We start from the raw sequence: 27,907 nt of genomic DNA, 5'->3' as shown, positions 1-27,907 counted from the left end.
AGAGGGCTGCTGTGCCTCCTGTCATCATTAATGGACGTCTTTTTAAAATGACCGCTCAGAGGAGAGGAGTTCTCATTTCTCTAACCGCCTGCTGCTTCCCCTCCTCTCTCCTCGGTTCCCCTCCTCGGCTCCTCCGCGCGCATCTCCTGTGGGCGGGACTAAGTCTCGAGGATAGGAGTCGAGGAAAGGAGTTGAGGAGGGGAGTTAGAGAAATGAGAAAGGGCCAAGGAGGAAAACATGGGACAGGGAACAGAGACCAGCAAAATAAACCCACAACTTAACACATGAAACTCAAATCATTACACAGAGCCGAGGTCGTGTTAACTGATTATTTTCCGTCCATGACTAGTACCCCCAAGTCTGTTAACCAGTAACTAACCATCAGTTCTTCAATCGCAGTCACTGAGGAACTCCTCATTAACTAACCATTAACTATCTAGTCGTTCCTTATCCACTACTCAGTAACTAAGCACATTGTGTGTACCTTATTGTAAAGTGTTACCGTAGGTTTCTAGCCATACAGTCAATCTTTATCCTGGTGATTATTTAGCAATTAAACATATTAACTCCGCCCCCTTAAAAAAAAACGGCTCTTTTGAACGGCTCTCAGAAAGGAGCGGAGCCATAAGATCCGGCTCCCTTCAAAGAGCCGTAATTCCAGAAGATCAGCTTTCACTTTCGATACACAACATGAGTGAGTCAGATTCACCGAGCAACAAGTGAAGCGCCGCTCAGACTGAATTCTCATTGCATGAGGAGCTGGTGTTACCTCCCCTCTGTGTGTCTCTCTCATTGACATCCCGCTCTGCAGGAAGGACGCCTGTGTTTCTGTGGATAAAGAACCTTTCACACAGAAAGCCTCGTGAGATCAACATGAAAATGTTGCTGTTTCTGCTTCTCCTGGGAATAGTAGGCCCACACTGCACATCTGCACGTGAGTCTTTTGATTCTTTACGTTGGAAGATAAGAAGTGCGTCATGTGTTTATGGGCTGTTTGAGTTTAAAGTGTGATAGTATTACATGGTGGTAACTGGTGTACTTTTCCTCCTCTACATGTATTTAATCCAGGGCCGTGGGAAGTAGGGGTGCTGAGGGTGCTGCAGCACCCCCTGGTGGAGGACAGGGGATCTGCACTTCCACAAGCTATAATACCAAAAAAAACGAATTTTCAGCCTTGATGTAACAACATTCATAATTAAGTAAAGATAACACCCTTTTTTCAACCCGGTTACATTTTCCATTTGTCCTGCACGATGGGCGCTGTAGTGATGAAAGTGAGGGATGTTGGCTTAGCAGGCGCCCGCAACTCACAGCCAAAGTGAGAGAGATAGAGAGAGGGGATACCGCGGGGATACGTTATCTCAGTGAGTCTATCTCAGTGAGTCTCAAACGTTTTGATCACAATTTATGTAAACAAATATTTCCAAGGCACACCTTTATAATTATTAGGATAAATCAAAACAGGTTTGAAATCATTCCAATGTAGGCCTATACTATAGGACAGTAAACCAAAAATATCGTTTAAAACTGGAGAGATTTAAAAATATGCCTAAATAAATAAATGTTAACTGGTAAAATAAGATATGAATGAACAATACAAATAAAATAAGTTACATTTATTTGTTATTGGCTATGGTAGGTTATTGGAAATGTTCACATACTTATTGGATTAATAAAATGCAAACCGATCTGTTGTACCCTCTAGATCAGTCTAGTAATTGGGCGCTCAAAGTGCACCAGATTGAAGCATTTGACTTTAAAATGTTAAAAAAATCTTCCCGGGGGGGCACCACCGGACCCCCCTAGAGGATGTGAAGTCCACCCCTCCAATTAAAACATGTTACAATACTAAATACATTTGAAGCCTTGTTATATAAGCTGTCCACCATGTCAATATGTTTCTCTTTTTGTAGTGTATTGGTCTTTTGTAGAGGTTTTTCATTGCCAGCTAAAATCTTGCCTATATGGCAGCACATTGGTCAGAACCAGCCCTGGTGTCATCCCCACAGCACCCCCCATTTGAAACATGTTCCCACGGCTATGATTTAATCCCTTTAATTACTTCACAGATGTGGATGAATGATGTGAAATATAATCAAGTGTTAAATCAGACTTTAGTTCCACCTGGAGTAAATCCACAAGCTACCCTGCAGTCAGGGGCGGACTGGGACTACAAATCAGCCCGGGACTCTCGACCGGCCCACTTCGGTACCGCCGGCTCACCGCGGTGCTCGTGACTTACCGCAGAGGTAGACATTAAGGGTAAAATGCCACTGGCATTATATTATCACTGGCCCCCCCATTGTAACCACTGGCCCGGAGCATTCGTCCAAAAAAAAAATCGACTAATAATGAAGAAAATTAACACATTTGTTGCCATAGTAATTTATGCACTAACTACATTACTACTTGTACTACAACATTTGAATCATCAGTTCTTCCTCATTTTCTTCAATTGTTCATATTTGGTTTATTCAAATAATGATATTGTGGTCATTGTTAAAAAATGTCTGCTATTATTATGAGTATTATTATTTGTATAATTCACTTTCTGCCTTCATGTCATTAGGAGTTAGAAATGTAATGGCTATGTCATTGATTTGATTAGAACCTTCATTCTCCTAAACTGCTGGGACATTTCCCTATAGCCAATACCTTTATATGTTCTACTCTTCACTTACTTTGTCAGCATAGGTCGGCATTGATGTACAGAGCCGACAGAAGACCTTGTTTATATGGGCATCATATTGGGAGGTGCAGTGACGCGTCCTGAAACCAGGAAGGAAGCTGCTGGTTCCCTCGACAAAAAGCAATGGGATTTCTCCACAGGGTTTTGGAAAATAGCTGGAAATAAGGTCTGTGGAAAACAAACCTGTTTGATAAATGCACGTTTTGTTCAGCCGGATAATCTCCACATGTCTACCCTACTTTTATCATTTTCGAATCATAAATCTAATCGATAGATTATAAAAGGGTTTTAGGACGCAAGCTGGCTGAAACGTTCTCTCCCTCTTCTTCTCATGCTCCCTGTCACTCTCCTTTAACTCCTCCGGTGACTTTCTTTTATTTGAAGATTGTTTTTTGCCCGGCGCTTGGCCGGTTACCGCTGGTATTAAAAACATTTTGGCGAATGGTTAGGTGGCGCGATAGTCTGTAGTGAAGGCGCGCGCTCCCGCTCACGGGAGCCTGCTCGCGCTGCCCTCCGCAGCAAACAGCTGCTTGCTTTTCACCCAACAACGACAACCGATCTGCAACCGACTCAGGGAACGCTATGTTGTGATAAACTAAACAATTTAACTAAATGGATAGTCAAAATACCAATACCACAGGACACATTTTTTTTAGTGGCACGAGCGGGCAAGTGGAAAAGTACGTTATGCTGGCCCGGGGTGTCTAAATAGTGTTTCCGGGCCAGCGGGCCATTTATAATGTCGAGCCCTGCCGGTTACCGGCCGGCCAACATCGTCCGACCGGCCCACTTCAGTACCGGCCCATCGGGATTCGTCCCGAACGTCCCGATGGCCAGTCCGCCCCTGCCTGCAGTATACAAAGTCATTCAAACTAGCTGCACCTTTAGCAGCTTTGAGAACACTTTCATGATCAATCATTATAAAACATATCATATATATTATTCAGTGGTGTAGTCTACTTTTTTGTAGTGGGTATACTGTAATAATTGTATTCATCCTGTCTCGAAGCAACACCTCATGAACACCATCACACTTAGTAATGCATAGACTAGTCTTGAGACTGGTTATGTGTTATCAACATGTCAATGTATTATAAGCATTTTTATGTGACTTTTAACTGCCAGAGACATTAACAATAAAAAAATAAAAGAATGAACAATGATGGAAAAAGCCCACTTATCTTCTAGGGTTGAACAATTGATCGACATTTTTATCAAAATCTCAATATGGCCTACTGCAAACACTGTCTCTGACACAGCTCTCACCAAATTTCCAACTAAATCCTGTCCACCCTTCTCCGTGAGCTCCTGGGCTATTTTGTGTGCTCTGGACGTCTCATGTCGTCTAATCTTGTTTCTCAAAGAGGCCAGAGATGTTGATCTGCTTGAATCTGAGGACTGGATCTTAAAGTGCACCCACTCCTCAGACATAGACACTCGTTGTTCTGTGAGGACACCTGTTGATTTTGTAGCGCTGCAAAGAGCACAACCTGGAAATAAACAAAACCATGACTAATTAGCATAATACAAGTTTTTACCAATAATATCTGCAGAAAAGAGCCAAGATTTACTCAAAAGTATTTAATAAACTGCTTACAATATTTGCATCATGGCTAACAAATGCACAAAAAGCAGATAAAAGGAGAAAAATGTTCCACTTTTTCAATAGCTAATTATTTGACAACTACTGATAACTAACATATAGTAATATAATGGTGCAAATGTTTTAAATGCACTTTTAACATGACCATGAATTAACTCTCATTTGCATAGTCATTGACTTTATGAATTTCTGTTGTTTAGATCAGCTTTCCTTTGCATGTGTGCTGACATTTACCTAACTTTCTGTCCCTCCACTCTAACCAAGGATGCAGTGGCGGTTCTACGGGGTGGCACGGGGTGGCAGCTGCCACCTCAGAAAAATGCCTTGCCACCCCAGCTGCCACCCCATTTGGCAGCTTTGTTTTGAAAGAAAAGTTGTGGCTCATCGGACATTTATGAGAGAAAATCTCTAATGTCCGAGTGCAAGTGAATGCAGCACAAGACGCGAGCCTTGTAACCCCTCCCCCCCCAGGGGCGAGCTTGGAAATATGATTGGCGGCGATTTCATTTGAACGGGAGGACAGCGCAAAACGAGAAGCATTTCGGATACAAGTAGACAGAAGGAATGAGGTATTTGCGGTCAGGGTATGACTGGGGTAGGCTACAGCCATACCAATAAATGGCTTAGTCCCACCATGAAAAATGATGTTAAAGTAAGCAAAATAAAGTCCGCCAACTCGCGCGGAGTAAATTGCACAGACAGCATAGTAAGATTGATTTCAGTAGCCACTTGTCTGGAAATACCGAAGAGAAACGGTTTTGAAAACTTTTGTCACGTAGTGATCGTCTTCTCAATAGAACATCTTTGATAATGTCTTCTGGCCAATCAGAATCAAGATAACGGCGTGGTGTTGTTGCAGGAAGTCCCGACGGAGAATACTTTTGCTGTAGTACATATCGATATACATCGATACAACTATAAGACCCCACGGTTTGATGATTGATAGGTGTGTGGGCTGTCTTTCATTACAGAACAATGGGGGCTCTCCCCTTATCCACAAAGTAAAGTCATTCACACAGCCCCTTCCCTCTTCTCTCTGTGAGGAGCAGCAGGTTCAGCTTTCAGAACAAAGTAACAAAAAACTAAAATGGCATTCATTTTTTTAAATACGTTGTGTGGGGGACTGCCGCTCTTGTGGGGAAATTGCAGGATTGGTTCCAGGTCGCCCTTTTTATTTACTACAAGACAAATGTGCCTTTTTATTTCATACAGTTCAATTTGGATTGAGACAGGGAAATAATCTAAACCTCACGCGTGGCGTTTCACTGTCAAGGGGAGCGTGTATGTAATTACATTGCAAATACTGACTTGAGCCCCACCACTGTATGGGTTAGCCCTACCATAGATTACCCAACACAAATACTGACTTGAGCCCCACCACTGTATGGGTTAGCCCTACCACAGATTACCCAACACAAATACTGACTTGAGCCCCACCACTGTATGGGTTAGCCCTACCATAGATTACCCAACACAAATACTCTGGCGCCGCAACTGTTTGCGGTCTACTATGACAGAGAAGAGCCTATCAAGTTTGGCTGTACTCAGCATTGAATCAAAACGCACCATAGCTTTAAATCTTAATAAGTTTGTGAGGCGTTTTGCTGAACAAGATGGAAATCGCCACATTCAGCTGTTATAGGCATTCCAACTTGATGCTCTGCTCACGGATGAGTCGATGAGAATAATAAACTGTTTAAGAAGATGACCTTACATGTGTAAATATATGTTTGTTCTTTGTGGGGGTCTGCCCCCAAAAAACAGTTTCAAGTCCTGAGAACGGACTTTCCACTGGATCATAACTTCAGCGATGTTTATGTTTTAGCTGAATACACGTTTTTTTAACCCTAACTGATGCAGTTAGTCACTTCTTTAATGTTTGTTCTTTCTGATGTAAAGTCAAGGTTGTAACTGTTTGCAGTGAAGTTGTGGGGCGCTGAACTGTTCCTATGATTCTTTTGAATTATGATATAATTACTGGTCTTTCAAATGTGAAGGAGGGTGAGCAAGCATCTTGAGGAACGTTCATCATTAACTCCTCCAAAAAATATAGTTTATTTAATAATAACAGTGAAGATGTGAATCATAACAGTGATTGACAGCTGATAGGAATGATATGATTGTTAATATTATCATATTCATACAGACACACATCGATGAGACAGTTAATTAATGTACTTATTGCAGCAGTCTGCATATTTGGTACCCCTGCTGGTCTAAGAGTTAAACCAACTAATTCAGTTAAAATTCATTAAATGACGTGTGCCACCTTATATATTTATATTTAAGGCTTTACTGATGTGCCACAATAATCTCACCAAATGTTATTGAGTTAAAATATCAATATTGTGGCTTTCCAAGTTAACATTGATGGATATGACTCCGATTAAATCAGCATATACTTCTGCCAGGGGATGCCACCCCTGAAATTCTCCTGCCACCCTCTGGCCACCCCATGAATATTTGTCTAGATCCGCCCCTGCAAGGATGCCTGTTCTTACATTCCAGCTACTGTTACGTTAATGATAACCATGCTAATTCCACTTACCGGGTAAATTTGCGGTAGCGCCGGGCTCGTTCTCTGTCACCTTTAGGACAGCCGCCTGACCTGGCTCTTCTTCTGTACTGGTAATAGGGGAAAACTTCGGAAAACATTCAAATATTTTTGTCTGTTTTCGTTTCATGTTTGCTTCCTGTTTAGCGCTCCGCGAACTTGAATGATGGAAGGATCAAATTCTGATAACGTTAGAGAAACGTGGGGTTTGTCAGAGCCGAACAAAGTGTGTTGTTGTTGCTTAGCAACAGGCCAAAGGCGACGGAAGCCCCAGACGTCCAAAAGTATTAACACAGAAGGGGGCGAAAGTGTGAAAGCGAAGTCACAAAATGATGTTGTTACGTATCATCGCTCATTTTTAAGAGGGCATACGGAAATCACTGGCATTTTCTAGTGGGTATACGGCGTATACCAGCGTATCACGTTGACTACACCACTGATATTATTCTGAAATGGACCAATCTGCACAATGACTACTTTTACTGTCTTTCACTAGATTTTGATGAGAATACTTTTTCTACTAGGTCTCATTCACACCTATAGTTCGCTTCTCTGGTGCGCACCAGGGGCCTCATTTATAACGCCGTGCGTAGGATTCACGTGGGAAGGTTGCTTACGAAATAGAAATAAAAAAAATAGGTACAGAAATTGTTGTATCTTGTGATCAATAATTGTATGTCCACAACGTAGGAGTAGGTTTAACTGGTTTTACTTTGGTAACATGCTGCCGGGACTTCCTCGTGGGAACCTGTACAACAGGCTCTTTTAATACCGAGAGTGAGTTTGCCCCCTGCTGGACAAATGCAATAACCTTTAATAATAACAAAAGGTAAGATACCACATTTCCCCCCCTTTAAGCTAACAATACTTCCCGAAGGTGGGGGTATAACATACTCCCCGTTAAACGAAATTTCGAGGTACTGACATAAATCATTTCACTTTCAAAAATTAACATTCTAAACATTTCCTTAAAGTGAGAACAGAGAACTATGCTTCTCTATTAATTGAACATCTCTTGATCTATTTAACAAAGTCTTTCAGCTATACAGGTGGCTGTCTCTTGCGCTCTGATCGTCTCACCACGGGTGTAGCAGGCAAGTCCGGCGGGTTTTGTTTCATGAAAGTCTCAAATTAAGCACTTGTAATTTACAAGTGCTGAATTTGAGACTTTGAGTTGGTGTCAGACAACGGAACGTGTTTTACAAGTTGTAAAACAGGTTCCGTTGTCTGACACCATCATTTTTGGCAGTCCAAAAACACTGAAACTCTGACGCAGCTTTTCAATGGTCACCTGTGATGTAGCTGACTTCACTGGATTAATATCCATCCATTTTGAGTGAGCATCCACTATCAGTAGAAACATCTCTCCCAGGAAAGGACCTGCATAGTCCACATGAATTCTCGTCCAGGGAGACTCCGGCCACTCCCAGGGATGTAATGGTGCTGATGGTGGTGACTTGTGGTGCTTTTTGGCACTGCTCACAAGACTGCACTTCCTTTTCTACAACCTGGTCCATCCCCGGCCACCATACATAAGATCTAGTCAGAACTTTCATCTTTGACATGCAGGAATGTGTTTGGTGCAGTACTTTCAATATCTTTTCCCTGCCTTTGTTTGGCACGATGACTCTGGCTCCCCAGAGCACGCAGCCATCCCTCACACTCAGTTCCTCTCTCCTCTGATGATACGGCTTGAGAGGAGCCTCAGTCACTGAAGGCCATCCCGACAGGACATAACCATGAACTTGAGACAATATTACATCCTTAGCTGTCCAGTGTTTTATTTTGGCTGTGTCCACGAGTGTGTCATCCAGAAGATCAATCATGAGCACTTGTTCTGCGGTCTCACTCTCTCGCACATCTTCCGACAGCGGCAGTCTGCTTAATGCGCCGCATTAGCGTTGTTCTTTCCTGGTTTGTACACAATGTGATACTCATAGGCACTCAGGTGCACCGCCCATCTCTGAACTCTAGGGGAACCCATCTGTGGAATGGGTTTCTTTTCGTTGAAGAGAGAGATCAGTGGCTTGTGATCTGTATAGATGGTGAAAGTTCGACCATACAAGTACTTGTGGAATTTCTTGATTCCAAATATAACTGCTAAGCCTTCTTTGTCTAGCTGTGAGTAATTCTTTTCAGCAGGCGCTAGGGTACGTGACATGAACCCCAAAGGACGTTCAGTTCCATCGTCCATTACGTGTGATAAAACAGCACCCACCCCGTAAGGTGACGCATCACATGACATCATTAACTCTCGGTCAGCAGAGTAATGCACCAACACTTCTGCTGAGTTTAACAGGGCCTTTGATTTTTTAAAAGCCTCATCCTGTTTCTTTTGCCATGTCCATCGCACTTCTTGTCACAGGAGCTCATGCAGTGGTGCCAATAGTGTAGCTAAGTTTGGCAGACATTTGTTAGAGTAATTTAGCAAACCTAAGTGTGACTTGAGTTCAGTAACATTTGTGGGGTTGGGAGCCTCCATGATGGCTTTGACTTTCTTTTCCACAGGGTGAAGTCCCTGTGCGTCCACTCGATGTCCCAGATATTCCACTTCCTCTTCCAGGAAAGTGCACTTGCTCCTTCTCAGACGCAATCCTGCCCCCTCCAGCTTTGCCAACACTGTCTCGAGGTTCTGCAGATGGTCTTCCTCATCCACACCGCTCACCAGGATGTCATCTAAATACACTGCCACGAAAGGAATGCCTCGCAGGAGACCTTCCATTGTCCTCTGAAATATAGCTGGGGCTGATGCTACTCCAAAAGGCAGTCTGTTGTATGTGTATAAGCCTCTGTGCGTATTCACTGTTAAGTATTTCTTTGATTCATCATCCATGAGTATTTGCTGGTATGCATGACTCATGTCCAACTTTGTGAACTGTTTTCCTCCTGTCACTGCTGCAACCAGATCTTCCATTCGGGGTATGGGGTATTGTTCAAGTGAGGAAACTGTATTTACAGTGAGCTTGTAGTCTCCAGCCTTACTGTCCCAACAGGCTTCAGTATTGGAACCACTGGTGCTGCCCATTCTGCATGTTTAACAGGTGAGATTACTCCTTCTTTCAACAATCTGTCTATTTCTTCATCTACTTTGGTGCGCATGGCGTACGGGACAGACCTTGGACGGAAGAAACGAGGGACTGCATCAGCCTTTACACGGCTGGTAGCTTTCATACCTTTCAGTGTGCCAAGCTGCTCTTTGAAGACATTTTCATGTTTGCTCAGTACTTGCTGCAGCGATTTGTCCTCTGTCTTCAGGTGTTCCAGGACTCATATTTGCCTATAAATAGTCAAAGAAACGCCCATTCATTCATTCATTCATTCTGACTGACTGCATGGAGAAGATCGCAGGAAATGAGGACAGAACAGCTAAAAAAAACATCTCACACCGTGTCAGATTTTGGTTATTTTGGGGAGGTGGAGATAAATCATATTGTCTGGTGGATGCAGTTTGAAACAGAGTAGCAGCATGGAGGTCGGATCGTCACCAAAATAAATAAATAAGTGGTCCGAAAAAGGTTCATGACAAAAAGAATACACATAGCCTTCCTCAGGCAGTGTGTTTGTACCGGGGACAGGAGACCCCCCCCCCTTGATGAGAAACTGTAAGAAATGATCATCCCGCCCCGCAGCAACTCTATATCCACCAGTTAAAGGAAATACAACTAATGTGTTATATTAACTGTACATTTGACCACATATGGTGTTCTTAGTTTCCATACCTCCTGTGTTTTACGAGCGACTTATCAAGTCTTGGCCAACGGCATAGAACACGATTAAACGTGATAGTATCTAAACCATGCTCGTATCTAAAACCTATAGAAATGCAACACGCCGTCAGTTTAGACGTAATTCTGTCCTCCTGCTTACCGCATAATTTATGAGAAATCATTTCATAACATTAACACAACATATTCCAGGTGGTTTTAAATAACATATCCGTATCTATTTATTTCTCCCAGTTATGTTTTTGTGAGCACTGAGGAGTCTCAAACAGGCGTTTGTTAAATCATTTAAAGATTGGCTTTAATCAATGTTTGAAAATGAATTCTTCTTATATGATAAATGAGAGGTAACATTTTATTGATGGTATTATTTCCACATCTCTCCATTCTTCCTTCTGCCAACGGGGTCACAGTTTCTCGTCTCTCCCGTTTTTGTGCTTAGTGCGTACGCATGGGTTAGAGTTTGCGTGGAGGACCGCATGTTTTCCCTTCAAGTTAGTATTTTATAAATCGCAAACATTGCGTAGAAACTGGCGTACGCCATTTTTTGAGCGTATATCCCTTTATACATGAGGCCCCAGACCACAGTTTGTTCCATTGTTTCATTTCGCAGAAGGTTCGGTTTGCGTTCACACGGGCAAAACTCAAACGGATTATTAACTTTAAACACAAGTCATGTGCTCGGAAATGCTGTTCAACCATTGGTCAGACATTAAGGGGGTAAAAACGCAAAACCCGACAATTTCTACCGGAGCCTCCGCCATGGAGCATCGGCACTTTGGGCAGGTGATTCTCATGCTGCCGTTAATCTGGAGATCAACAGACACTAGCCGCCCGCACATATGATTATATAATCAGACAACGTGCAATAAAAAAAATTATAACACATATAATGAGAGACTTTCTGCAGTCAGGAGGGGCGTTTCACCGAGAGGGGGCTCTGACTTTTATGTATAGTTTTTAGTTTGATAGTTGTTTTACTTTACACGACACTGTTCAACTCTTCATTCTGCTTCAATCTTTCGCTAAAGAAATGAAGACACCCGCGTTCTTGTGACACGTAAATACTACGCTTCCTATGTTTTTGTGCGACCGAGACCGCCTCTTTTAGGTGGACCAGAGTCCGGTTGTTTAGTTCACTTCAGAGGTCTCGGACTGCGTTCACACCGACCCAAACGAACCGCACCAAGCGGCTAAACGCACCAGGGTTTGATTCAACCGGACTGTACAAGGCAGGTGTGAATTCCTACACTCTGGTACTTCTACACTTACTAAAGTACATGATGTGAGTACTTCTACTCTTACTAAAGTACATGATGTGAGTACTTCTACTCTTACTAAAGTACATGATGTGAGTACTTCTACTCTTACTAAAGTACACGATCTGAGTACTTCTACTCTTACTAAAGTACATGATGTGAGTACTTCTATTCTTACTAAAGTACATGATGTGAGTACTTCTACTCTTACTAAAGTACACGATCTGAGTACTTCTACTCTTACTAAAGTACACGATCTGAGTACTTCTACTCTTACTAAAGTACACGATGTGAGTACTTCTACTCTTACTAAAGTACACGATCTGAGTACTTCTACTCTTACTAAAGTACATGATGTGAGTACTTCTACGCTTACTAAAGTACACAATCTGAGTACTTCTACTCTTACTAAAGTACATGATGTGAGTACTTCTACTCTTACTAAAGTACACGATCTGAGTACTTCTACTCTTACTAAAGTACATGATCTGAGTACTTCTACTCTTACTAAGTACATGATGTGAGTACTTATACTCTTACTAAAGTACTAAAGTACACGATCTGAGTACTTCTACTCTTACTAAAGTACATGATCTGAGTACTTCTACTCTTACTAAAGTACATGATGTGAGTACTTCTACTCTTACTAAAGTACACGATCTGAGTACTTCTACTCTTACTAAACTACATGATCTGAGTACTTCTACTTTTACTAAGTACATGATGTGAGTACTTATACTCTTACTAAAGTACTAAAGTACACAATCTGAGTACTTCTACTCTTACTAAAGTACATGATCTGAGTACTTCTACTCTTACTAAAGTACATGATGTGAGTACTTCTACTCTTACTAAAGTACATGATCTGAGTACTTCTACTTTTACTAAAGTACATGATCTGAATACTTCTACTCTTACTAAAGTACATGATGTGAGTACTTCTACTTTTACTAAAGTACACGATCTGAGTACTTCTACTTTTACTAAAGTACATGATGTGAGTACTTCTACTTTTACTAAAGTACATGATCTGAGTACTTCTACTCTTACTAAAGTACATGATGTGAGTACTTCAGATATATGTATTCATGTATTACAGATATATTTATTCATGTATTACAGATGTATTCATGTCACGATCTGTCGGTGTTGTGTTTTGTCTTGTCTTTTTCTGTCGTTTGTTTCCTGTTTTATTTTGTAAAGTGTCACCTCCTGTCTTGCCTGTTGCTGTCTGTCTGTTTTCCTGATTGTCTGATTATGTTCACCTGTGGCCCCTGTGTTTCCTCCTCCCTACTCATCTGTGTCTCGTTGTGTGATTAGTCTTTTGTATTTAAGTTCTGGGTTGTCTGTCTGTCTTTGTCGGTTCGTCTTGTTTCATAACTAGTTCTTCGGTGAGTGTTCTGTTCAGTCTTTGTTTGTATCGTAGCCTTGAAATAAAGGAGTTTTTTTTCACTTTAATCTGGATTTGGGTCCTGCTTCCTACACAAACCGTGACAATTCATGTATTACATATATATGTATTCATGTATTACATATATATGTATTCAGGTGGAGGAGCAGAAAGGCCACGCTCTGAGAGATGCAGGGTTTCTCTGACACTTTGAACAAACACTTTATCTCAAACTCAAACGTTCCGCTCCGATCAAAAATAAATAACGGCTGATATATTTATTTGTTAATTCCCAAATATCCTTGATCCAGAAAACATTTGAAGTTTGAACAGAGAGTTAGATTTGTGGGTTCTTGCTGAATCTTTGATTATCTTAAATATTGGGAGTTGAACTTGAATATAATGTTTCACATCAAGAGATGTGTTGGAGAGAGACTGGATCAGAGCTTTGCTTTTCCTGATGGTTTTAGAACATCATTCAAATGTATTTCCAAACCTCAGGAAGAACAAACATAAGTGATGATTTAAAGTCCAGAGCAGAGACCACGAGGGACGAAGTCTAAACATCGAAAGTTGAATCTGTTGATTCTAGAAAACAACATTATAAAATCCTGCAGTGTAAATATTACGGTCTGAGGTTTGTGAGTTCAGATTTATAAATGATCTGATAAGAAAGACTGTAAACTTCAAAAGATGCTTCAAAAACTAAAGTGGAGTTTCTCTCTGATTAAGAAATGATGCCTGTTTCATAGCAACGACACTCAGGTCCACTCACACAGGGTTTACACATTTATTAATAATAATTAGGGATGTCCCGATCACCTTTTTTTGCTCCCCATCCGATTCCGATCATTTGATTTTGATAATTTGCCGATACCGATTTTTCCCGATCCGATCTTTATGCAATGCATTAAGAGAAAAAAAAGCATTCAAGTTGTCCCTTAAGGTTATTTTTTTATTTAAATTGGATATTCTATCCAACATGGATATAGCTTCTTTCTTTCACAGCAGCATTGGATCAGTTCAGTTGTGCAGCATTGGATCAAAACAAAATAAAGCTTATCAGTACTCGTTAGCTTACTGCTACAATTAGACACTGCGCCCACTCTGTTGCCAGATTTGAGAGAAATAAGCAGGTCTATGAAAACAAGCCCCAAAGAAGCAACACATACATGATGTTCTGTAATTTGAAACCAAAACTAAGGCCTCAGGATGACTTTAAGACTTGAACATGGGCATTTTTGTTTTGTAACATTGAATACAAAATTTAAAAAAAGAAAAAAATCCCGATCCCCGATTTTTTTCCTCCCGATTCCGATCTTTTGAAAATCACGTGATCGGCTCCGATCCCCGATCACGTGATCGGATCGGGACATCTCTAATAATAATAATATTTCAAACTCTTCTGGAACATAAACGTGTCTATACTTTAGTTTCTGTTTTAATATAATGCTCAAAGAGATGATTTGATGTCTTGGCTGTGATTTTGTGAAGGAAGAGAAAACAGTTAGTTTATAACGACTGAAGTTATTACTTTATTATTCTCTCAGGGACTCACTCTACTTTATTATTCTCTCTCAGGGACTCACTCTACTTTATTATTCTCTCTCAGGGACTCACTCTACTTTATTATTCTCTCAGGGACTCACTCTACTTTATTATTCTCTCTCAGGGACTCACTCTACTTTATTATTCTCTCTCAGGGACTCACTCTACTTTATTATTCTCTCTCAGGGACTCACTCTACTTTATTATTCTCTCTCAGGGACTCACTCTACTTTATTATTCTCTCTCAGGGACTCACTCTACTTTATTATTCTCTCAGGGACTCACTCTACTTTATTATTCTCTCTCAGGGACTCACTCTACTTTATTATTTTCTCTCAGGGACTCACTCTATCAAGTATTTCTACACTGCGTCCTCTGGAGTCCCAAACTTCCCAGAGTTTGTTAGTGTTGGGTTGGTTGATGAAGTTGAGATAACTCACTACGACAGCAACACCAAGAGATTAGAACCCAAACAGGACTGGATGAAGAGCATCTCAGACGAGGATCCTCAGTACTGGGAGGAGAACAATCAGAACGCTCTGAATACCCAGCTGGCTTTCAGAGGCGACATTGAAACTATAAAGCAGCGCCTCAACCAAACTGGAGGTTAGTTCATGTTTCACCTTCTACTGATAATATGTTGTTTATATCTTCATCCTGTACACACACACACACACACACACACACACACACACACACACACACACACACACACACACACACACACACACACACACACACACACACACACACACACACACACACACACACACACACACACACACACACACACACACACACAGCGTGGCAGTGGTATGAAAAACCATGCGGGCTAATGACCGATCCGAGCGAGTTTGTGTACAAGGAGAAGAGGAGGGGACCAAGAACAGAGCCCTGAGGGACCCCTGTAGTTAATTGACAAGGGTCGGACTCGGACCCTCTCCAAGTTACCCTGTAGGTCTTTGAGGTATGAGGTGAGGAGGGAAAGTGCAGAGCCTGAAACTCCAAGTTCTTGGAGAATGTGAAGGAGGATCTGATGGTTCACCGTGTCGAATGCAGCAGACAGGTCCAGAAGGATGATGACAGAGGAGAGGGAGGCTGCTTTAGCAGTGTTCAGTTCGTCAGAGACAGCAAGGAGGGCAGTTTCTGTTGAGTGACCTGCCTTGAAACCAGACTGGTGCGGATCCAGAAGGTTGTTCTGATGGAGATAAGAGGAGAGTTGTTTAAAGACAGCGCGTTCAAGTGTTATAGACAGGAACGGGAGGAGAGAGACAGGCCTGTAGTTTATAACATCAGACGGGTTGAGAGTGGGTTTCTTTAGGAGAGGGTTTACTCTTGCCGTGTGGGTGAAGGGAGGGTCTGGTGACCCAGCGGTGAGTAAAGGTGAGTCAGAAAAAGAAGAGTGAATATCATCAACCTTTTTTTCAAAGTGGTTAACAAAGTCGCTTGACAGAAGGGAGGAGGGGGAGGGGCTTTGGGGGGGTCCAAGAGGGAGGAGGGGGAAGGGGCTTTGGGGGGGTCCAAGAGGGAGGAGGGGGAAGGTGCTTTGGGGGGGTCCAAGAGGGAGGAGTGGGAAGGGGCTTTGGGGGGGGGTCCAAGAGGGAGGAGGGGGAAGGGGCTTTATGGGGGTCCAAGAGGGTGGAGAAGATGGAAAATAGTTTTTGGGGATTGGAATAGGAAGATTGGATCTTATCTTGAAAGAAAGTGCTTTTTGCCTGAGAGATGGAAGCAGAGAAAGAGGAGAGGAGAGCCTGATAGGTTAGGAGGTCGTCATGGTGTTTGGATTTCCACCGTTTCCGCTCTGCTGCCCTAAGGATGGTTCTTTTAGCACGCAGTGCGTCATTTAGCCAGGGAGCAGGAGGGGACTGATGAGCCTGCAGAGATGTGAGAGGACAGAGAAACTCCAGAGAGGATCAGAGAGTAGAGAGGAGAGAGAGAGTCCAGAGAGGATGAGAGAGGAGAGAGGAGAGTTTCTGCAGCAGAGTTTGGAGGCAGGAGTTGGAAGGAGTCAGAGGAAGGGAGGGCTGAGAGCACCGATGAGGCAAAGGTAGAGGGGGAGAGGGAACAGAGGTTATGGCGGACAGGTGCAGAGTTAGAAGAGATTAGTTTGTTATGTTTGGAAAGGGGTAGAGAGAATCAAATGAAGAAGTGATTGGATGTGTGGAGCGGGTTTACAGAGAGGTTAGAAGTAGTGCAGTTCCTTGCAGAGGTGTGGACTCGAGTCACATGACTCGGACTATTTGATGACTTGAGACTCGACTTGACAAAATCACAAAACACTTGCGACTCGACTTGGACTTGAACACCTATGACTTGGGACTTGACTTGGACTTGAGCCTTCTGACTTGAGGTGACTTGATAATTTAATTCAGGGGTCTCCAACACGCCGATCACGAGATGCCGCTAGAAGAGCAGACTCCCGTCGGGGAGAGCAGAATCTCCAGCCGCTCCTACTCTTGCTGAGAATCCTTGCAGGCAGGGGCGGGTCTTTATTTAGCTGGGCCACCATGCGGCCAATCATATGCGAGGACACACTAGGATCATACCATTATGTGAAAGAAGGGTGGGGGGCACAGCACGTGTAGTGGTACAGGCCAGCTGCACAGAGCGACGGGGAGCCGGATTTAAATGCAAGCGCGTCGGAAAAAGTCAAGAAATGAGGGAAAACCGAAAAAAGAAGCAGCGTCTGGCTGCATTTCAATGATATTGGAGAAAGCAAAGCTGAGTGCAGGATTTGTAAAATGAAAATAACCTTCAGAGCAGGTTTTCTTTTGGTAACCACTCAGGATTTATTGTCAGAGGTGGGAGAAGTTCAGATCTTGTACTTGAGTAAAAGTACCAGAGTGTAGGAATACTCGGTGAAAATAAAAAGTCCTGCATTCAAAATGTTACTCAAGTAAAAGTACAAAAGTATTAGCATCAAAATATACTCAAAGTACCACCTGGAGAGGGATCTAGACTCAGGTGTTCTCTCCCCATAGAGACCGCATCGCTGCACATTAGCCCTGGCATAAAGATAGCTTGAGGGTCCCTTATAGCATGTGGTACACAGTGGAAATAAACATTCTGGTTATCTCAACATCAGAGATCTTATCCATTAAACTCCTTCTGAATCAAACCGTCACGGTAGCCTTACCTTACTGATCCCTCTTCAAATAGAAGAACACACGTTACTTTACCAGCAGAGAGGAAATTGATTATTAAATTATTAATGTGACTAATAAAGAGTAGTTTGATTATTAAGTATTATTCTGTTGATCGATGTCATTACATTTGGTGAAAAGCACGTAATGACTTGTTTATGACTCGTTTTGTCAAAGTTTAGGACTTGGACTTGACTTGAACTTGCCCATCTTGACTTGAGACTTGACTCGGACTTGCAAAACAATGACTTGGTCCCACCTCTGGTTGCTCGAGAATATGAGATCAAGGACATTGCCAGCGTTATGAGTTGGTGGGGATGGAGACAGTGAGAAAGCAAAGGCGGTTAACAGAGATGTTAGTTCAGATGTCTTCCCTGTCTGGAGGTTGAAGTCTCAGAGAAGTACAGCGGGAGGGCCAGTTCCAGGGACGTGTGAGAGGAGATGATCTGACTCCTCCAAGAAGTCCCCCAAGGCGCCTGGTGGACGGTAGAGAACAACAATGGTTCATTGTATAGGATGGGTTACTGTGACGCCATGGAAGGAGTGAAGGTGGAAGGAGTGAAGTTAGGAAGCTTGAAGAGGGAAAAGCTCCAGTTGGGAGAGAGCAGGAGACCAGTGCCACCTCCTCTGCCAGAGGGTCTGGGTGTATGGGAGAAGGAATATGCTGTGGAGAGAGCTGCTGGGGTGGATGTGTTGGATGGAGTGATCCAGGTCTCCGTGAGAGCAAGGAAATCCAGAGACTGCAGGGAAGCGTAGCCAGAGATGAAGTCAGCCTTAGGAACAGCTGACTGGCAGTTCCACAGGCCCCCTGAAACGAGATGTTGGATCTCACACACACACATCCCATAATAACCACCAGAGGTCACTTTATTCTCTACATATAGACATGTATTTATTGGGATAAACCCCTTCAGATGCACCATCTGGTTTTCAAGGGGGTCCCAACTAAAGCAACGTGTTGCAGACATGAACAAAACAACTGAGAGCAAAGCAGGACAAAGCATGTACAGTCTGTTAGGTAACATTCATGAAGTAATCATTACAATCATTACAATGTGATAGACTGTCTAATGGATCAGTTTGATCAATAACAAGAGCAGCTGAAAGTGAGAGGATGCTGAAACACACCCAGTGATCTATAGCAGCAGGTAAAGTGTTCCAGTCTGTCGGGGCTTTGAACATCAACGCTCTGCTGACAATAGATAGAGGAGACAGATACCTCATTCACACCAACGGTGTTTCAGGGCCGGTTCGGAGCTGGAGCTTGAAAAGCACTGGGTTTTCCTCTTCACACCGCAGCGGAGCAGCCTCTTATCTCCGGAATCCGGTTCATTTTGAGCACCAAAAAATTGTTCAGCCAGAGCAAAAGCACCGCATAATTCACTCTAACGTCGAGGCGGGGTCAGGGGCAGGGGCAGGGGCAGGGGCAGGGGCAGGGGCAGGGGCGGGGTCAGGGGCAGGGGCGGGATCAACTCCTGAACAACAACAAAAAGCCCGCATTTTATCCAGTTTGTGCACAACGATGGAGAAACTTAACAAGCAGCAGTGGTCCACTGAAGAGACCAGCTACCTACTGGGGATCTGGTCTTCTGAAGAGGTGCAGAGGAAGCTGGAGCACAATCGGCCATTGTTTTTGTTGTCGGTGTCAGCTGTGAGGGGTTTCCGCGCGGTTTGGCTTTATGAAGCAGGCACGCAAACGGTTGCGTCATGATGCAAATGATGACGCAATGACGCAGCACCAGTCGGACTCTGGGCGGTGTGAAAAGAGCCGGAGCTAAACCGAAGAACCGGTTCTGAACCTGAAAAGCTCTAGCACGGAGCTTGAACCGGAGTTGCGTTGGTGTGAATGAGGTATGAGATACAACGAACACTTGTTTGATTCTCCCTGAGTGACATCAACACCATTTAGGATCATAAATATATACATCAGATATCAGCTGATTATAATGATCTCTCTCTCTCTCTCTCTCTCTCTCCCTCCCTCTCTCTCTCTCTCTCTCTCTCTCTCTCTCTCTCTCTCTCTCTCTCCTCTCTCCCTCCCTCCCTCTCTCTCTCTCTCTCTCTCTCTCTCTCTCTCTCTCTCTCTCTCTCTCTCTCTCTCTCTCAGGTGTCCACATTTACCAGAATATGTACGGCTGTGATTGGGATGATGAGACTGATGAGGTCAAAGGTTATTCTAACTATGGTTTTGATGGAGAAGACTTCCTGATACTGGACCTGGAGACAGAGACATACATCGCTCCAAGACCAGAGGCTGTCCTCACCAAACAGAGCAAAGATAAGGACAAAGCTTTGATGGCATACAACAAGTACTACTTCACCCAGCGGTGTCCTGAGTATCTGAAGAAGTATGTGAACCTTGGGAGGAGCTTTCTGATGAGAACAGGTAGAGTCACATGACCTGATGGAGTTTCATAAACACCTCCATGTTCATGTCTCCTGGGTTTCTGACATTACAACACATGTCTCACTCTGTGTCTCACTCTGAATCTCACTCTCTGTCTCTCTGTCTCACTCTCTCACTCTGTGTCTCACTCTGTGTCTCACTCTGTGTCTCACTCTGAGTCTCACTCTGTGTCTCACTCTGTGTCTCACTCTGTGTCTCACTCTGTCTAACTCTGTGTATAACTATGTCACACTCTGTGTCTCACTCTGTGTCTCACTATGTCTACTCTGTGTCTCACTCTGTGTCTCACTCTGTGTCTCTCAGTTTTTCACCAGTGTTTCCGTGTTTGAAGGTGAACTTCTGCATCTCATCTTTTGTCTGACTAACACTGAACAGTTTAAGATTAGTAAAACATGAAACTCCTCTCCAAACCAAGGTGTTCTTTTGGGACATGGAGACAGAAGACACCGTTTCATCTTGACCTGATGAACCAGGCGTAGTGTGTGCATCGTGTAGTAAATCTGAATGTGTTGGTGTGTAGCTGTCCGTGTTTCATCGTACGCAGACTTTCTGTCTGCAAAGGATTTAAGACCAAAATACTCTTATTTAAAAAAAAAACTGGAACTATAAAAAGTTGATATATTTCTTTAATAAAGAACTTAAAGTGTTATTTTATAATCAGACGAGTTGGAATGAACTTTCTTTTGATCAACTATTCAGTGAATGGTGCTATAGCTCTACAGTGCAGTGGAGATCATCTCATCTGTTGCTCTTCTACTTCTTTTGGGATCAAACTTCATATTCTTCTCAGTATAGATTAAGTAATGACTAGTTTTCAGATAAATAAATGAATTCTTTACACATTTAAATGTCAAGAAATAGAAAGAAATCTTAAAAGTCTGAGAGGAGATATTCAAGGTGCTTCTTTAATCTGAACAACACTAAACAGTATTTGATATGAAATGATATAAAACTGAAGAAAGTCTTTATTGAACCAATTTGACTGAAGCACTGACTCTGTGTTCTCCTTCAGTGATGCTCACAGTACATCAGAAGTCCCTGTAGTGATATCACTGTGAGTCAATAATCTCTGAAGTGTGTTTGTGCAGAGATCCCCTCAGTGTCTCTGCTCCAGAAGTCCCCCTCCTCTCCAGTCAGCTGCCACGCTACAGGTTTCTACCCGGACAGAGCCGTCATGTTCTGGTCCAGAGACGGAGAGGAGCTTCACGACAACGTGGACCACGGAGAGATGCTGCCCAACCACGACGGATCCTTCCAGATGAGCGTGGACCTGGACGTCTCCTCATTCCCCGCTGAACACTGGGGCAAGTACCGATGTGTGTTCCAGCTCTCTGGGGTGAAGGAGGACCAGGTCATCAAACTGGACTCAGCTGTGATCAGGACCAACAGAGGTAAGACTGCATCACTACGGCTCAACGGTTACTAACAGTCAGCAGACCCTGACAACATGTCATAGTCTCTCTCCTGAAACATGGGTCTCAGGGGAGAGACACTAAGAAGGGTTCAAGACAAACCCAGCATGACACCACGAGGAGGAAGGGGCCCTTCAGGAGCCTCAGACCTGATGCCCATCCTGAAGAAGCTTCCTTCCTCCGTTCAGATTGAGACTTCCTGTTGTTTCTGCTCCTCAGGGAATCCCCTCCTCTTCATCATCATCGGTGCTGCAGTGGCTGCTCTCCTCCTCCTCGTCCTCCTCGCTGTGATTGGATTCCTGGTGTACAGGAAGAGGAACGGTGAGAGACCAATCAGAAACCTTGTCTCATGAGTTCTCAGGGTTTTTAATGTCAGGCTTTGAGGTAGCAGATCAGACTCAGAGCTCAGTGTGATGTTGATATGAAAGCACTTGGTGTGTTCTCTACAGCAGGGGTTCCCAAAGTGTGAGGCGCGCCTCCCCTGGGGGGCGCCAGAGAGCTTCAAGGGAGGCGCTGCCGCCAGAAAAAAAGAAAGAAGAGAAACAGTGAAATCTAGCTAGTATTCGAGCGGCAAAATATGGATAGATTTTTAGTGAAGTTACCTAAAGTGAGAGAGGAGACAGCGTCTGTCAGAAAACGGAGGAAGTATAACAATGATTATTTGAAGCTAGGATTTTCATGGAGCGGTCCTGATGACACTCCACTCCACAGTGTGTTATCTGCAATGAGGTGCTAGCTAATGACAGTATGAGACCATGTAAACTCCGGTGTCATGTTGAGACCCATGTTTGGTGACCAAGCCACAGGAGTTTTTTGACCGAAAGCTCAAGGAATTGCAGTCACAGAAAAATGTCATTGACACATTTAGCAATGTGAATACAAAGGCAACCGAAGCATCATACCGAGAGGCGTTACGGATAGCTGAGACAGGTAAACCTCACAACATTGGTGAAACGTTACTCCTCCCTGCTGCTAAAGACATCTCCGTCTCAACGATTTCTCTCCGAGCGCAACGTATGAGGAAGCTGCCATCCTTAACCTCAACATGTTTAAAACATAAAGATAAAGAGGTTTAAAAAAGCTATTGTTTAATGTTTTAAGGAGGTGACGCTCAGCCAATCAAAACAGAGAAAGGTAGCGAAAACAGAGCATTTTATGAAATGCTCTCTGACTGGACCTCTTTGAATTGCAATTCAATACCCCTGCATTATAGCAACAATAACAATAAAGCTTTGATCTTAATCAGTTTGTGAGGCGTGTTGCTGAACAAGATGGTAATCGCTGCATTCAGCTGTTATAGCCAACTTGATGCTCTGCTCACGGATGACTCGATGAGCGTAACAAACTGTTAAGATGATGACCTTACATGTGTAAAAAACGGTTTGAAGTCCTGAGGAAGTCAAATCAGACGATGTGTAAAACTACACTGCCCAGCCAACAGGAAGTAACCACTTTGATTGAACTCGGCCAGCAGGTAAGGGCTTTCCACTGGATCATAATACCCCTGCATTATAGCAACAACAACAACAATAATAATAATAATAATAATAATAATAATAGCAATAATTGGGAGGGGGGGCGCGGCTGTGATTATGTTCTCTGAGGGGAGGCTCACATTCCCACACTTTAGGAACCCCTGTCTAGTTCAGGGGTTCAGACCCCCAGAAAGAAAAATATATATTTACACACGTTAGGTCATCATCTTAACAGTTTGTTACGCTCATCGAGTCCTCCGTGAGCAGAGCATCAAGTTGGCTAGAACAGCTGAATGCGGTGATTACCATGTTGTTCAGCAACACGCCTCACAGACTGATTAAGATCTAAAGCTTTAGTGAGTTTTGATTCCATGCTGAGTGCAGCCACACTGACAGGCTCTGCTCTGTCACTGCAGACCTTACCTCGTTCCTTCAGTACTTGGGTCCGAATTTTTCTCGTTTTGCGCCGTCCCACCGTTCAAATGAAATCGCCGCCAATCACATTTCCACACTCGCGCCAGGGCCGGGGGACTGGTTACTATGGAGCTAATTTCCTGCCATAACTCCACAAACAAACTAAACAGGTTTTACAAATGCCTCATGATTCACTAACAAACACAATGTGGTTTGAAAATACAAAACACCATCTACAAACTAATGCATTTAGTTTTGCGAAGAAAAAACGTAACTATCAAATAAACACATACCGTTTTTCAAATAGATCATGTTTCAGAGACAAATTCAGCATAGGTTTACAACTACACACTTTTTTTACAAGTACAAAACCTTTTCTTCTCACGTCGGAATATTTCTGCCAAAAGTCACGTGACTCACTCACGTGACTTTTGGCAGTAGGGTTGTGCTCACACATGCTCACTCACACATGCTCCACGGCAGCAGGGGGCGCTACTGAGTCCATTGGGAAGGCGGGAGGTTGAGCAGAGCATGGAACAGCTCTTGCCAGTCTGATGGCAGGTGTTTCTAGCGATCTGGGTCAGTGTTATAGTGATAATATTATAAGGTGCATTTAGCGATCACAACGAAAAAAGCCAAGACACATATTGAGCCCAGAAAATTAATGTTATTAAGGATGTAAATATAATATAGTACTTCAATGTATTGTTAGTAGTAGGCTAACTAATACAAAGTCAAACAGTATCAATTTAATTAAGAAATAATGGTAACATTTTATTTGTATCATTCATCAAAGATAGCAGCATGTGCTATGGAGTGGACTCTGACAGGATTTACTCACAAAGTACACAGTAAAAGTGCTTCATTTTATTTCTGGTAGCAGTGGTACCGAGTCCAACAGGGTCAGTTTTATTAAGAACTTATGGTAAAAAATATTTGTATCACTCATTGAATATAGCAGGAAAGAAAATGAAGAGCAGCTGATTTGAAAAGACTAACTCGAGAGACGGCTGAGTGACCGCAGTGCAGAATCGCTGTATAGTTTAAATCTCCTTAGTTACAATGTTGTCCATTTTACCCATAGGCTTATTATATTTAACCCTAATAACATACGTTTTCTGGGCTCAATATGTGTCTTGGCTGTTTTCGTTGTGATCGCTAGAAACACCTGCCATCAGACTGGCAAGGGCTGTTCCATGCTCTGCTCAACCTCCTGCCTTCCCAATGGACTCAGTAGCGCCCCCTGCTGCCGTGGAGCATATGTGAGTGAGCATGTGTGAGCACAACCCTACTGCCAAAAGTCACGTGAGTGAGTCACGTGACTTTTGGCAGTAATATTCCGCCGTGAGAAGAGAAAGTTTTGTAATTGTAAAAAAAGTGTTGTAGTTGTAAACCTAAGCTGAATTTGTCTCTGAAACATGATTTATTAGAAAAATGTTATGTGTTTGTTTGATAGATACTTTTTTTCTTTGCAAAACTAAATGCATTAGTTTGTAGATGGTGTTTTGTATTTTCAAACCACATTGTGTTTGTTAGTGAGTCATGAGGCATTTGTAAAACCTGTTTAGTTTGTTTGTGGAGTCATGGCAGGAAATTAGCTCCATAGGTTACAAGGCTCGCGTCTTGTGCTGCATTCACTTGCACTCGGACATCAGACTTTCTCTCATAAATGTCCGATGAGCCACAACTTTTCTTTCAAAACAAAGCTGCCAACTGGGGTGGCAAGGCTATTTCTACGGTGGCAGTTGCCACCCCAGCTGCCGACCCGGTAGATCCGCCCCTGCTTGACCGGTACTTGCTTTTGATCAAAGTCAATGTGGAAAACCCGCACTCACACAGGTAGGTGGAGGTGAAGAGAATGAGCACTCACACAGGTAGGTGGAGGTGAAGGGAATGAGCACTCACACAGGTAGGTGGAGGTGAAGAGAATGAGCACTCACACAGGTAGGTGGAGGTGAAGGGAATGAGCACTCACACAGGTAGGTGGAGGTGAAGGGAATGAGCACTCACACAGGTAGGTGGAGGTGAAGGGAATGAGCACTCACACAGGTAGGCGGAGGTGAAGGGAATGAGCACTCACACAGGTAGGTGGAGGTGAAGGGAATGAGCACTCACACAGGTAGGTGGAGGTGAAGGGAATGAGCACTCACACAGGTAGGTGGAGGTGAAGAGAATGAGCACTCACACAGGTAGGTGGAGGTGAAGGGAATGAGCACTCACACAGGTAGGCGGAGGTGAAGGGAATGAGCACTCACACAGGTAGGCGGAGGTGAAGGGAATGAACACTCACACAGGTAGGTGGAGGTGAAGGGAATGAACACTCACACAGGTAGGCGGAGGTGAAGGGAATGAGCACTCACACAGGTAGGTGGAGGTGAAGGGAATGAGCACTCACACAGGTAGGCGGAGGTGAAGGGAATGAACACTCACACAGGTAGGTGGAGGTGAAGGGAATGAACACTCACACAGGTAGGTGGAGGTGAAGGGAGTGAGCACTCACACAGGTAGGTGGAGGTGAAGGGAATGAGCACTCACACAGGTAGGTGGAGGTGAAGGGAGTGAGCACTCACACAGGTAGGTGGAGGGGAAGGGAATGAGCACTCACACAGGTAGGTGGAGGTGAAGGGAATGAGCACTGTTACAGCCTTTTAGGCGAGGTGGGGGAACTCGGTCTCCACAGACAGACAAAAGTGTGCAAGTGACCTTTTCTGCCAGACGCTGTCTCCTCTCTCACTTTAGGTAACCTCACTAAAAGTCGATCCATGTTGCCGCTCGCATAAAGTTAGCTGAAGTTAACAAGATAGGTTTCACTGTTTCTCTTTATCACGCTGTGCCTCCCCTTAAGCTCTCTGGCGCCCCCCCGGGGAGGCGCACCTCAAACTTTGAAAACCGCTGGTCTAGTTCTTTGTTGTGTACGGGGCGGTGGATTGAAACACTTTCCTCTGCTTTTCCTTTCAGACACGGAGAACACTCCCTCTCCGGCCTCCAGCGCTGAGCTAACACCTCTCGAGGTGCAGCATTAGAGTTCAAACCCTTCTGCAGAGTGACCTCAGAAAGGCACCATGCTTTCAGGAACACAACACCAGTAACACCAATTAGAAACATTCACCTGCACATCAGAAGCAGATCAAAGAACTGACTCAGGCATAGTTCAGGTCTGAATCAGGTCAACATGTTCTGTGTCTTTAGGTTTATGCATCAGGGGGCACTGCCTCCACATTCTCCCCGTAAACTGTTTATTATTCATCATCTGATCAATAACTGATCAATAACTGATCAATAACTGATCAATAACTGATTAGATTAGGGTTTGGAAATCAAGCAATAGCTCATTGATTGGAGAACAGAGGAATCATGTTATTTGGATCATTTGGGTTTCACATCAGAAGGTGGCTTTCCCTCTGACTATGTATTTCAATGTAATTCTAAGAGAAGCTAAACCTCTAAGTCAGACGTGTCAAACTCAAGGCCCGCGGGCCAAATGTGGCCCGCCACGTCATTTTATGTGGCCCGCGAGAGCTTAATAGGTCTGATTGTCTAAAAATAAATAAGTCAAATGCGTGCAGTGACCAAAAACTACATTTCCCACAATACATGCCGATTATGTTACCCGCGAAGTGACGGCATCCCGCCACTAGACTGCAGTGTTTCCACATCGATGCGATTTTCCCAACAAGTGGAATTGAGAAATACAAATAATGATCCCAAAATGTCCAGGAAGAGAAAAATTGATGCAGATGGAAGGGTGTTTCAAGAAAGATGGGAAGGCGAATACATGTTTGTGCTTCAAGGAGAAAAACCGGTATGTCTTTTGTGTTATGAGGCGGTGGCGGTTGTCAAAGAGTACAATCTACGTCGGCATTTTGAGACCAAACACGGAGGTAAGTATGCCAAATTTAGCCATCAAGAAAAACAACAAATTGCCCAAGAATTAAAAGGCAAACTGCGATCGCAGCAGAATGTGTTCGCGAAAGCCACAACCAAAAACAACGTGGCAGTGAAAGCTAGCTTTGTTGTGGCTGAAGAAATCGCCCGCGCTTCAAAGTCTTTTTCAGAGGGAGCGTTTTTGAAGCAGTGCATGCTGAAGGTCTGTGAGCAGGTGTGTCCCGACCAGATACAGACTTTTAAAAATGTCAGTTTATCAAGAAACACCATCGCGGACCGAGTTAAGGAACTAGCAGGAAACCTGGCAACACAGCTGGCCGAAGAGACACGCAGCTGCATGGCTTTTTCATTAGCTGTTGATGAAAGCACAGACAACACGGATACAGCGCAGCTATCTATTTTTATT

At 43.5% G+C, this 27,907-nt stretch overlaps 2 protein-coding genes across 2 annotated transcripts in view; both read left to right on the top strand.

Annotated features, from left to right (window-relative positions):
* LOC307022910 (uncharacterized protein) overlaps nt 1-27,907 on the top strand; it is a 153,231-nt gene that overhangs the window by 72,236 nt on the left and 53,088 nt on the right. The gene's annotated exons all lie outside the window — the stretch shown is intronic.
* On the top strand, nt 780-27,059 carry LOC307022906 (major histocompatibility complex class I-related gene protein-like). The gene is made up of 6 exons (XM_079655832.1): nt 780-934; nt 15,105-15,371; nt 20,016-20,294; nt 21,404-21,706; nt 21,947-22,048; nt 26,575-27,059. Exons 1-6 carry the CDS (start codon nt 874-876, stop codon nt 26,637-26,639), a joined length of 1,077 nt encoding a protein of 358 aa, XP_079511958.1. The 5' UTR covers nt 780-873; the 3' UTR covers nt 26,640-27,059.

This window comes from Notothenia rossii (genome assembly GCF_949606895.1).
Source record: "Notothenia rossii genome assembly, chromosome: 10".
NCBI lineage: Eukaryota > Metazoa > Chordata > Actinopteri > Perciformes > Nototheniidae > Notothenia > Notothenia rossii.
The sequence above is the reverse complement of the archived record's forward strand: the minus strand, read 5'-3'. Positions and strand labels throughout refer to the sequence as shown.